The 13,619-nt window shown below is 36.4% G+C and overlaps 1 protein-coding gene across 9 annotated transcripts in view; it reads right to left on the bottom strand.

Moving 5' to 3' along the window:
* Nucleotides 1-13,619, bottom strand: part of LOC18440465 (structural maintenance of chromosomes protein) — a 78,306-nt gene that overhangs the window by 38,989 nt on the left and 25,698 nt on the right. For 4 of the 9 annotated variants that reach the window (XM_011627348.3, XM_006850608.4, XM_011627350.3 and 1 more), the window contains 3 exons: nucleotides 11,135-11,187; nucleotides 4,714-4,810; nucleotides 888-961 (listed from right to left, as the gene is read on the bottom strand). In XM_011627348.3, coding sequence (XP_011625650.1) covers nucleotides 888-961; nucleotides 4,714-4,810; nucleotides 11,135-11,187 — 224 coding nt within the window. Of the gene's footprint in view, nucleotides 1-726; nucleotides 962-4,713; nucleotides 4,811-11,134; nucleotides 11,211-13,619 lie in introns of all 9 variants that reach the window. The other 5 variants (XM_088873848.1, XM_088873850.1, XM_088873849.1 and 2 more) reach the window with 2 other exon arrangements.

Raw genomic sequence — 13,619 nt, 5'->3', positions numbered from 1 at the left:
AGAAAAACCTACCCTAGTCCACTCAAAATGTTCAATGGGCAAATTCCATAAATAAAAAAGCTGGCATGTCCAAGATTTTGGTCCTATATATATTTTTTTGCTATTTTGTCACATAACAAGTTGTTGATCAGTACTGTAGCATTGCCATTATTGTAACAACCTGATTCCAATCCCACTATAGATATTTATTATTTTAGAATTCTGCAAACAAGAAGTTTGAAAAACCGCCCAAGTTTTCCTGAGTTGACAGTTCTACTTGGCAAGTTGACTTGGTTTGGTAACAACCAAGCCGCAACCAAATTCTAGTTTTGAATAATGGCCTGAATTATTTAGGAGCTAAACACTCCAGATAGTATATGCATAAGGTAATTATAAATACAAACACATGATGTCGTTTAGTTACATCTTACATAATCATCCTTGTCAAATTCTATAAAATAATCTGAAGAAGAAAGATGTCTCAAGTAATATACTGTCTTTCCCATACACACAGGATCCAAATCAATACAAGGTATATTGCTGACTAATTACAAATTTTAAGCATTTAAAACCACAACATAAATTCAAATATGAAAAGAAATAGAAAACCAAAACATAAATAAACCAACACTATGTAAATAACTGTTCAAGATTTTTAGAAAGAGATTCAAATTATTTGAATCAAACATAAGTAAATTAAAATTTGCTACCAACAATATAGTAAGAGAATCAATTACAATTTGCTACCTATATCTACCCAACAATGTAGTAAGAGAGTCCATTCTTGAGAAGCCCATGGACAACATTAAAAAATCCCCTAGTGATGAGGGGTCAAGGAAGGAGTCTGTCTCACTGTCTCTCCCATAAACATCCTTTGCCCCCATAAGCAGTTAAGAATGCCTTAGTACCTCGGAATGTCTGCATGTAACTTCAACCCCGAAATGGCACCCTTTACAAACTGAAGCAATTCCTCCCGCTTGACCTGTGCGAGAATATAAAATGATAAAAGGGAGAGAAAGCCCAGGCTAAAAATTGAGTTCATTTGTACTCTTTATAGATACAAGGCGATTATGCCAAGAACCAAACTCAAACAAAAATGCCATTTATAAGGAAGGCCAATGCATCCCCTAAAAAAGAAGTGATCATAACAAAGCAACAGAGGTTCACTACATCAATGTATCAAGGACAAAAACCAAACAGTAATATGTTCTAGACATCAAAAATATCTAGAAATATGGACATAAAAAAAAAATCGACAAATTTTATATTAGGCAATCAAAGTGGAATTTCAATTACATCGTAATAGAAATCAAACAAAAAGAGCTAACGAGATTCAAATAAGAGAGCCAAGAATCATCAAGCCTGTGTCGAAGTAAATCTTAATATTCAATGATAACAAGATTATTAATAAAAAAACAAAACATCAAAGACGTGGGGATCAAAATTGAAGAACTTTTGAAACTTCAAAAGATAAAGATTCCTTCGAGACACATTCGCACCCCATTTTCTATGGGATCATAAGCCCCTACCAAAGCAATCAGAAATCCCTTTCAATTAAAAATTGAGCTCCCTTGATGGAAGAAACGAGCTGCACTCAGGCTCTAGCTCCAAGATCACTGGAATGAGACTCCAAAGGGGAGCTGCCACCCCCAACCAAGTTGCCCGCATCTATGGGAGAACAACATCATCTGCTTGGCTATCAAAAATGGCCAAAAGACATATGTAATGCTCACAAACACCTTGGCCTGTTGAGGTTATGTGACCATTTAAAGGCCTTATGAGAGCATGTAAAACTATGACTATAGTGATGTGATAGCTCCAGTGAGAGCGTGGTCCGGATGGACTATGTGGCATGGTCCAGGGTGGATAGTGAGGCATCATTGATGCCAATGCCATGACTCACCTGAGTTTTGACAGGCTATGATTCAAGTTGATGTTTAAAAACCTGTAGCATTGGGCATTTGTGTACAGCATATGAGGGTTTTAATGTAGAGTCATCCCTTGATGAGGTCGGAGTTGAGCCCAGGGTGGTTTGGCCAGGGGACTGGATGTGACCCATGTGAGCGGTGGTTGGCCAGAGAGGACAAAGGCCTACCATCGCATGACATCTGCACTAGATAGTCGTTCGAGAAGCAGCCCTCTGGGTGAGGGAGTGTCGTGTAAATGTGTCGAAGAGATGTCTCCATGCAACATTGGATTGTATTGAAAGGACCCATGAGGTATAATGCTAGAATGAGGCTTGTACTTGTCCTCAGGAAGGAACCTGTAATTCGTGGGCTTGGATTGTCTCTTTTATTTATTGGCTGACTTTGATAGTCTAAGCATATTGTGGGTCATGAGAACTGTTGGGTCAATTTGAGAAGATGACTGTGAGATGTGATCTCTATAAGGGATGGAGTCCTCAATATATTTGTGATATTCTCAACTTTTTGGATCCAAATCCCATCAAAACTTCTAATATATGTTTACTTATGTTTTAATTATATTTTAAATAATAAAATGAATTTTTAGACCTCTCAGGATATTTCATTTTAGTGAACCAAAACGGGGAACAATTTTTTATTTTTTTTGGTAAAGAAAAAGAAATAGGTCGATAAGAGTAGTATAATAGACTTCAAACAAGATCTAGGATTTTATATTGAATGAAGATAGAACCAAGAGTTTTGTGGCAGAAATTTAAGCTTTGAAAGAAAGAAAGAAAATTGAGTGGACAGTAGCATGAATACTAGCATGAACAATAGGTGACCCTAATGTGGAAATATGAGAGAGAAAGATTACAATTCAGGAAAGGAGGATCAAAATAATGAAAGAGGATAAAGATTAAGAAAGAAAGATCAGGGTCTAATAAATCTTCAAGGAGGAGAAAATATGGATTACCTTGATTAGAGTTGATCACAATGAGGTCATATTCAAACCTTGCTCTGATACGATGAAAAACATAGAGAAGAAGAGAGAAAAGAGGCACACAATTGAAAACACACACCAGGGCCAGCCCTAATTCTCGTATTAGAGTATGTATAATGTTACGTCTTGGGTGACGACAGATTTTCCCTTATGCCTTACAGCAAATGACTTTACAATATAAACCACTTAAATACACAGAAATTACAGAACTGCCCTTGATTGCATTCTAACAGCATGGTCCTCCAGGCCTCCTCTTGATGAAGAACAAGTGTCTCCAATGAGTAGCCCACCACCTTATTATGATTTTTATGGTGAAATGGTCATAGAAGCCCAATGTGTCCAACTATTCGAATTCAAGGGCCTGCAATGCATCTAGCAAAAGGCAGCCTATTAAGTCAAAGGGTTAGAGTCCCCAATTTCTGCACCATCACCACCACCACCACCATCCTCAATGCCTGAGCAACCTCACACAATTTCTCTAGTCCATGAAAAGATAAAACAGGAAGGGAAGAGGTGGAAACATATAGTAAAGAAAGGACTGAGATGAACTGTACCTTCTCCTCTTCCAACATAGACTTCATGCAGAACAAGTCCTTGAATCAGTCACTTTGATGCCACAAGTCAAACTAGTACTGAAACTATTTTAACTTATCACCTTACTTTCAGATACTTGATATATCTTCTGCACTAGCAAAATATTTTTGCACAGAGGAAAACCATGAGGGTCCATCAAAAAATGTGCCCTCTCTCTCTCTCTCTCTCTCTCTCTCTCTCTCTCTCTCACACACACACACACACACACACACACCCTCCCAATGTATGTTCCCTTTATGGCACCTAATTCATGAGGCGCCTGCCTAGGTGGCCAAGGTTGCCACCTATGGTAAGAGAACCCTTGGCCTCCTAGGCGGCCTTCATGTTTTAAAACACTGGTAGTATTAAACTTACCCCATTCCCATCGACTATCATGAATCTATTCTTTTTTCTGGAACTCTCTGACAATGGTAAAATTTACTCCACCAGATACTTAACACCAAGACAGCCTACTTAATTCTCCAAACAGCCCCCTGTCAAAACTTCCTAAGTGCGTGCCATTAAAGTCAACGTTAGACTATCCAAATCCAGAAAATGCCCCATTGCCACTATCCTAGAAGATATTCATTCATCGCTCTTAAGTATCTAATACCCAGCTCTTCTATACCTCTTGATCCCTAAAAGGAATTTGCAAAAATTGTTGATGAAAAAAGGTGGTTCAGCTTGGCTTGGTTTTGAGACAAACTTCGACAATTCGCGTAACTTTGACTTCGCTTAAACTAAATGTCTTACAACAACACCAGCACAAGGGACATCAAAATAACAGCCAAAAACTGGAACAAGTGTGTTTCACAGTATTATATGACTAAAACCAATGGTGTAAGATTTACATGTCTTCCAAAAATTCATGATCAAAAGGTTCCACGAGACGATTTTTTTTTTTTTTTTACAAGTACATGCAATAAGGTATATTAGGCTATTAGCTAATGTTGAGTTTATACCAGAGGGTATCATTGCAAATATAGAGTTTTACTGGAGATAAATATCAGTCAAAAACACTCAGAAGAAGGAATTCGTCGTAGAAAGGTTGCTCTCAAGGGCACCTAAGCTATTGAAGATCAGATGTGATGCAGTTTACAGTTGCTAATTCCAGATCTATTCAATACTTTTAAAATGAAAGAGGAATTTATCCACAGACAGTTCCGCAACGAATCAGTCAAATTTAATCCATGCATGTTGCCACTTTTATCTAATTTAATCATTGACGAATGACAAAGTAATGTGCTCGTGCTCTACCAGAACTTCTTCATTGTAACTTTCAAAAGCTTTTGCCAAATCTTGTATACTACTCAGTATTGCATTGTGAACTTCCCTTCCTCCTGTAAAACAGAGTCTGCATATAATCAAACCAAAATATATTCAGATTGAAAATTCCAAGCCAACCTTGAGTGTCTAAGCACAAACATCATTTCTATGACTAATATTTATAGGTTTAAATGCACATGTGCATGTGCCTAAGCACACACATACACACAATATATATATATATATATATGGGCTGGACGGCCAAGATCAAAGGAGAAGAGACAAAATGGACGACCGAGAATGGAGAACCCGTTTTACCCCCAATTTTTCATGCAAATTCAATTTCTTTTCCCCGGAGCACCTAGAGGAGGAGAACATGCATGCAAAACTTGCGGTCCATCAGACCGCTACTCATTCAAAATCCTTGTTCCATTACTCCAAAAATCATGACTTTTCAACTCTTGCCCCTTCGATCTTGGCCATTGTTATATATTAGCGTTTTTGGATTCAGCTGAGTAGCTCGGCCTCACCTTGTTGGCGCTGATGCGAATTGGGGGCGACTAGGTACCCACCGACCACCAAACAATGACAAATAAATAAAAAAATGGTCAACAAATTACAAAAAATTAGAAAAAACCAATAATATATTAGTTACAATTTTTGCTTTTAGATGATATTGATAGTTTTCATGATGATTTAGGAACTTTCCTATTTTCTTTTTTTTTTTCTTTCAATTTTTCTGAAATGTTCAAGGTATAAATCAAAGTTCAATAATCCATCGCTTATATATATATATATATATATATATATATATATATATATATATTAGTCTTCTAAAGATTTATATTAACACTTTCAATTTTTTCTTATTTTTAACTATTTGTTATAAACTTTTTACCCCTTTTTTTTATTTTTAAGGGTACATAACTCAGCCGAGTCCACTCAAACTTGGACAACTTACTCGCCTCGTCCGAGGTGATCTTTAAAATATATATAGACAAAAAGAGAGAGAGAGAGAGAGAGAGAGAGAGAGAGAGAGAGAGAGAAAGACAGAGAGATTAGCACCCATGAGTTCAAGAAACAATTGTATTCCAACTTGTTAATAAAATATATATTTTAAAGGGAAAATTTTGTACAGATCCCTAATTCCCCATCTTATTTCACAGTAGACCCTCCTATTTTTATTTCAAGCGGTATAAAAAAACCCTAAAGTATTTCACCGTACCCCCTCATATCTTCTCCCACGTTTATTCACTGTTTTCCACAAAAACTAGCCCCAACAAATTGTTTTATTCCATCTCAATCCAAAAACCTTTTTAACTCTATTTTGACTAAATCATAGAGGTGATATAAATATTACATTATTGATGAGCCACAACTTTTTTTTATTATTATTATTATTGGTACCATTGTAAAAATTATATTATTGAAAAAAATTTATTATTATTGGTCCTATATTCATAAGTTAGTTGAAATATGGGTTAAAAAAGTTTTTGAATTGAGATGGAATAAAACAATTTGTTGGGGCTAGTTTTTGTGGCCCAAAGTGAATAAACGATGGAGAGAAGAGAAGAGGGGGTACGGTTAAATACTTGAGGGTTGTTTTATGTAGCTTGAAAAAAATATAGAAGGAGGGTCTACCGTGAAATAAGATGGGGAATTAAGAGTCTCTACGAAATTTTCCCTATTTTAAAAAGAGTAAAATTGTTTGATGAAATCAAGGAGAGCATATGTTAAAATAGGGAACAAACAATATATGTGGGGAACTTGCTTGGGGGGGGTGGCGGTCCTCCCTCAGGATCTAACTCAAACAATTTCGGAGCCAAAGCCCGAGTGGAGCTCGCTCCTCCCATCAAGGGATACCTCGATATCTATCTTAGAAGGATCTCGATCAGTAATTAAAAGGGTTTTGGATCGCTTTGGAAGGAGATCGCAACACCACTGAAAATGGTATGAAACGATCTCAGTTCTAGAAGTTTCAAAAAATTTGAAAATTAAACCAACAACATTTTTCTTTTTAGAAAAATTGAACCAAACGTCATTGATTTTGTGCTTTTTTCTTTTTGTTTTCTGTCAACTTTCTATCTAAGTTAACCTGCAGACAATTTTTATTTTCCATTTTTGTGGAATGTTTTTTGCCTAAGTGATTGAAAACTGGCAAACCGACTCGGAATCCCCTGAGTCAGTCGAACCTATGGGGCTCCCTTGTCCTGGATAGTCCTGAACAAGGAAGTTGATAAGGTTATGCAGAACCAAGCAATTCTCCCCAGTGATCAAAAAAACATCGATCCGATCCGAAACCGGGTAATCTGGATCGGGTATTGACTGGGTCGTTCCGGATTCAGCCATAAAACGGGATCTGACCGTGTCTGCACAAGAAATTGGTATTATGACATCATCAAATGACTTGGGAGGGCATTTTTGTATTTTTGTTTAAAAATCGGGGCTATTGTAGTCATGTGTGCCTTTGTCAACCACAGCTCCTTAGCACCACGTGTCCCTATCAACTATGGGCACACTGCCTCATGCCTCATCATGCTTTTCAAACACGCGATTAAATGTGGTACTGAGGAGGGTTTTATTCACGTCTAATGTCTTTTATTTTTCAATGTGGGATTTGAGCATGGAACTTATTGTGAATAAAAGGTAATACGCTTGAAAAGGTAATACAATATAGGCTTTTATTATAAAAAGCAATGCAACAAGTGGTGTTGTGGTGTAGTTGGTTATCACTTCTGTCACACAATTAAAGGTCCCTAGTCCAAACCTGGGCAGCACCATCTTCTTATTTTTCTTGTCAAAAGAAAACAAGTATTTCTTGTTAAATAAAAAAGTTATCGTAAGCTTAAATTAGATATGTAAAGGTAATACAATATAAGCATGGAGCATGTTAGCTCTTTTTCTCTCTCTCATATATGAATGCCTATTGTTAGATTTTTTTTTTTTCTTAGAAATAAATGGTCTAATTATATTTTTTATCTTTAGAACATGGTGGTCTTTAACATAAATTTAGGAATATTAATTTAAACATAGGGTTCTTACAATGAGGCCATTTGAAATATATATATATACTAACAATCTCTTCCACTAAATTTATTCTAGAAACCTAATAAATTAGAATTTTTGAAAAATTAAAGTGTTATTTCAAAAATTGGTATGCATTCTAATAATTTCTACATTGATACCCAAATCTTGTATTTTATTTATTAATTTTTTTACATTATAAATTATGTAATATACTAGTTTTCTTACAGTTGTCAATAATATATTTTAAATTAGATGATATTATAAGATATTTTGGATTTGTTATTATTTATATAGTAAAATAATTATAAAATGTAAACCAACAATTTCAATTTCAGTATATAATATTATAGTTAGTTAAGTTGTAATAATTTTGGATTATAGTTAGTTAGGTTGTAATAATTTGGGTTTTTTTTTAGTGGATTAGGGTTTTTCACCAATTCGAGATTTTGGTGGCTATATTTTCATCAATTTAATCTATTCTTTATTGTAGTCCATGTATGATTATATACTTCATCCATGATAAATCTAAGATTTTTCTTTTGTGTGATGTAAATTTAATGGTTAACATTCATATAAAGATAGAACATCTCAGTATTCACATATTGATGAAAAAGAATGTAAGTTAATAATGTAGTACCCCATTTCTTATTGGATTCCTAAAAAACAACATTTATAATGATTTTTAATAATTTTTTTGGATTTTTTTATTGACCAATTCGGCCGATTCCCGATCAGAACCGTCACTTCACTAATCCGGATGGGTTTTTGGGATGCCCAATCCATGGCACCAATTCGTTTTTTAAACCACTGGTTCTCCCTACGGCGAATCACTTTGGTCTCGTACAGTTAGGTTCTCGGGGAATTCCTAAGTTAAGCTCTTATCAAGGCCCTCCAATCTCCATTTTTCTCAATTTTTTTATGGGACTTTTAGATTATGGAGTTTTCATTATGCATGTCTAGATAATGCTAAAAAGTGGACTGTACATTTTTCAATTTTTTAAATCAATTTAACACACACATAGAGGCTTGCTTCCTAAACAACGCTGTCTAAGGCTCTCAAGGTAGAGAGCTTAAGCTTTGATCAATCCAAAGCTCCCGCTCCCAACAACTATGGACCAATTATACTTAGTATTCGAATAGGGTGAGGGAAGACTAACCAAGTCATATCGAATACAGGTTCAGTTGTGTGGCAAAGACTTGCATAGGTGAACAAACTCTTGAATACTTCTATTCTCGTTCACTTCATAGGCCACATTCTAATTAACTATTTTAGACCATATAGATCTTTGAGATGGTTTGTTTCTACAAGCTGGTATGAACTGGTTGTTATGGGTATTAGTTCCAACGTTTAATCAAAGCTTTTGGAAAGACCTATGGCTCAGAGATTTTACTTTGGGAAACCATTGGCCAAATCTAAGGGCCGTTAGGGTACGTGAAAATCTATTACGTGACAATAGATTACAAGGAAATATGGCATTTACACTGTTTGGGTACACTTTACTAGTAAAGAAATGGAAAGACATTACCCGAGATTACATGAGATTTCTCCAAAAATAACGAAATCCATTACGTGCGGTAAGAGGTGAAAAATCTATTACGAGGTTGACGGGTAATCTTTGAAAATATTTCGCGTGGGTCTCTCTGCCCTATACCCGCTTAAAAAAAATATTTCCCTCTCTCAAGTATACGTTGTATTGTATAATTAAACTAAATAGAAAGTGAAAGTTAGGGGATATGAAAAGGGGAATCTAAATTGATTTGAATAGGTGTACGAGACCAATTTTCTACTACAATCATAATAAAAAAATTTTACTTTCCTCTATCGCCAATTTGGTTGTAACCCTCATTTGACTCTCATGTAAAAACAAAAATTTTTATTTTTAAGAATTGGTAAGTGAAAGTGAGGGGAAATCTAAATTGATTTGAACAGTTGTAGAACTTGATGAGGGACAATTTTCTACTGCAATCTTAATAAAAAAATTTATACATCCCTTTATCTCCAATTTAGGTGGTAGCCCGCCATCACCTCTTGTATAAAAACAAAACTAATAAAAATAATAATTGGTAATCGATGAGAAATTACACCACACAATCATAATAAAAAATTCCACACAACATAATCCTCATAAGAGATTAGTAAAAGCTCAATTGAAATAAGATACCTCTTTAGTCTCCTTCAAAAATTTCTACTGCAATTACCAAACCTTCTAGTTTACTAATCAAACTTCTTCCTATTTTTTAACTTGTACCGTAAAGATTTTGATTTTAGTATCATAAATTTATTGCATATTTGAAATTATATATAGAGAGACATTTGAAAGACTTCTATAAAAAATAAATAAAAATAAGGCTTATCACAATAAAATCATGTTATTCCAATCATATTATTCCAATGACTTATCATGTTGAAACCAAAGTCTAATCATGTTAACCAAACATAGCCATATTTTTCATATTTTGATGGTAATGCATTTTTCATATTTCTTCCATACATAGCCAAACAGTAGCAATGTATTTCCCAAGTTGCATCTAAATACTACCTAAACAGTGACAATCCATTTGCAAGTAATGTATTACGCCCGTAATATATTTCACAGACAATATATTTTCAGGTATCCAAACGGCCCCCTAATGACGATAGAAGCAAATCCCCATATCACCATAACGCTCTCTTCGGAAATCAAGATGGGCTCTATTCTGTGGAATCCCACTTTCCATAGGGCTATCTAAGACGAAGTTGTGCTGATACAACACCTAAAGACCTTATTCCTGCCTCGAGAGGGAATGGACTATATTATCTGGGCCACCATTCCCAGTGGAAAATTTACAGTCTCCTTCAATAAGGCCCTTAACTCAAGCCCTTCGGTCCCCTGCATTACAAATAAAGTATGGATCATCCCGATCCACTACAATGTACAACTTTTTAATTGGATCGCATTATCCAACCTGCTCTCACCATGGATCAGCTACAAGGGGGTTATCAACTCCCTAATTGATGCATTATGTGCAAAGAGGAATCTATTTATCATCTTTTCAAACACTACGAGGTTGCCACCCATGGCAACCCTTTTGGAATCCTTTGAGAGTTTGGGCAAAGCCTGCCTCGATCAGGCAACTTTTCAACCATCATCCCCCCCCCCCCCCCCCCCCCCAAAAAATAATAATAATAATAATAATAATAATAATAAATAAAAACACGCAACAGCCGTTAAAGGTGTATAATGATTATACTCTTATGCATGTTTTTTAAAGCAAAGCATCTTACCTCTACAGCTTGCAGAATTGAGAAAAAAGAGAGATCATATAAGCACCAGAATTTTCATTTTTTGAAATTTGCATGAGAAAGTTGTGATACATGTAGGAGGAAAAGCACAACTGCACTAACCCAAATATCTCCAGCAGTAGGGACACTTCATCGTCACTTGGTGCTTCAAGAATCTGATTCATAGAAAAGAGTTAACCTGCGGTTAACCTCACATATCAGAAAATATATGACAGAGCCTCAACTAAATAATGATAAATCAAATTAGAGCCTACCTTCAAATAGTATCCAGAAATGTGGTTTCAATACTGAAAATCTTTGTGATAGCCTTAAAATATATTTTAATTTTAATTTATAAAGTTTAAATGCTTCAAAAATAGTGTAGATCGACAGATCTATGAAAACTTGAAAATCTTGAAAATTGACGGACCAAAAAGCATTACAAAATACACTATTTATAAAACCTGAAATCCATTTTTCTCTTATGTCCATGCATCTTGATGTCGAGATGATCAATTTGAATATATTTGAGTATCAAAATAACCTCATCTAGTGAAATTTTTTAGGTAGGCTCTAATGTGATTGCTTCAAGCCTTGGCTCTATATAAACTTTTCCCTAAATAAAAATTACATGAAAAGCAGTAGAGAAGAGGCACTGCACTGATATTATGTAAATTTTATCTATTCAGATTCACTTACTATAAAAACTATAAGTCTGGGTGATACAGTCAAGCAACTTTATAGGTCACAATTCTGAAACCAGACTTTGAATATGCACTCATCAATGCAATCCAGGAATCACATTATGTGTGATATGGGGACTACTCCAATTAAAAATGAAGAAAATGGAGGATCCATAGCATTAATGACATTCTTCTTATAGTATTCTTATAGTTATAACGAAACCACAAGAAACTATTGTTGTATCAGAGAAATCTTAGGGCCCTTCAATGAATCAGAGATGCCTTCCAAACTGCCAAATGGAGGTGACTCATGCAAAACAGCAGGTCCAGATGCGTAGCACATAAGTTAGTAATCAGCCTCATCATTAGTCTCTCGCCATATGCTTATGAAGCTCTTCTAACAAAAGTTAAAGAGCAATTGTGCACATACTTCTTAACAAGTACGGGTGTTTCACTCCATTTTCACCAAAGGGTAAGGGCCCAAATCCCTATTGACTTACCCATAATTTTTCCCCACTGACTTACCACTTTTTCGTCCCATCGAGGACATACGAAGATAAGACAAAAAAAAAAAATTTCACCAGCAAGAGCGAGTGCCACCAGCATGAGCCACCAGATCTGGGTCCAATAGCCACCAGATCTGCGAGAGCCATACTGCGAGAGTCACCAGATCTACGAGGAGAGGAGCCACCAAGATCTGCGAGAGCCATTCCTGCAAGCCACCAGCCACCAGCGAGTACTGCGAGAGCCACCAGATCTGCGAGGAGCGAGAGCCTCTCCACTCAGGGCTCCAGAGATGCTGCTTTCTGAAGCGTGTATGTTTTGATGGCTTGCCCACCCCCTTCTGGTGTGCCTCTCCCTTTGGAGAGAAAACCTCCTGATCTTCAAGAGCTTCTTTCTCATCTATGTGGAAGTAGTACTGCTATTTGTTTTGGTGGTGCTGAGCCCCTTAAGGATAGAACCAAATCTGTTCGTATTTCTAATGGTGGGCGTCATCTCGGTAGTGATGGGGATGGATCTGGTCATGATCCTATCATTTCTGACCAAAGATACATCAGCAGAGATGGATCTGGGTCTATAGTCTCTGATGTTCTAGCTTTGAAGCCAGATTCTCATGCTGCCTATCGTGTGGTTTCTGGGTCTGGTTTTGGGGAGATGCCTGCGAAGAATAACAATTCAAAGGAGTAATGGTGCTGCCTTTCGTGTGGTAGCTGATGATAGTATTGTGAAAGTTAATGTTATGGGTCACAATCTTTTGTCTACAGAAGATGATTATGAAGCTGCCCACTTTGGGGAAGGTTTGGGTGTTCATAGTTCTGCCCCTTGCGATGATTTTCTTCCAGATTCTGGCTTTGAAAATCCTCGTACGGGTCCTGCCCCGAGATCTACAGTTGTTCTTGATAGGGTCATTAGGAGACCTGTAAGGGAGGCCTCTCCTCTCATGATGGGCGTTTCTAGCAAAGGCAAGGAGGTGGCTGCTACTCTTTGGAAAAAAATTTGGGTAGTAAGAACGACCTAGGATCTACCTCGGGTCTTCATGGTGAAGGTGTCGTACGGGAAGAGTTTCCATCCTTGGTTCCAAAGAACAAGAATGATAATTTAGCTAACAGCTGTTGGGGCTCGGGTAGGTCCTCAGACCTGTTATTTGGTGCCAAGGGTGTCCAAAATGGAGTCTTTGAGGAGATGGATACTTCACCTACTGAAATTATCAATGGTAAAAAATTTGTCAAAATTGACAAGAAGGTGATGGATTCATGTTGGAGCCGGTGGAAAAACTGTCTAATGGGATACTTCTTGGGCCGCCAACCTGATTGGAACTACATGAAAGAGATGTTGAAGAAGATGTGGAGGCTTGAGCGGGATGTTGAAGTATTCTCCGCTGATGGGGGCTTCTTTTATTTTTCGTTTCCATTCTAGTAAGGAGA

Source organism: Amborella trichopoda, chromosome 8, assembly GCF_054954075.1.
Source record: "Amborella trichopoda isolate Santa Cruz 75 chromosome 8, AtrichopodaSantaCruz75HAP2 v2.0, whole genome shotgun sequence".
Taxonomy (NCBI): Eukaryota; Viridiplantae; Streptophyta; class Magnoliopsida; order Amborellales; family Amborellaceae; genus Amborella; species Amborella trichopoda.
The sequence above is the reverse complement of the archived record's forward strand: the minus strand, read 5'-3'. Positions and strand labels throughout refer to the sequence as shown.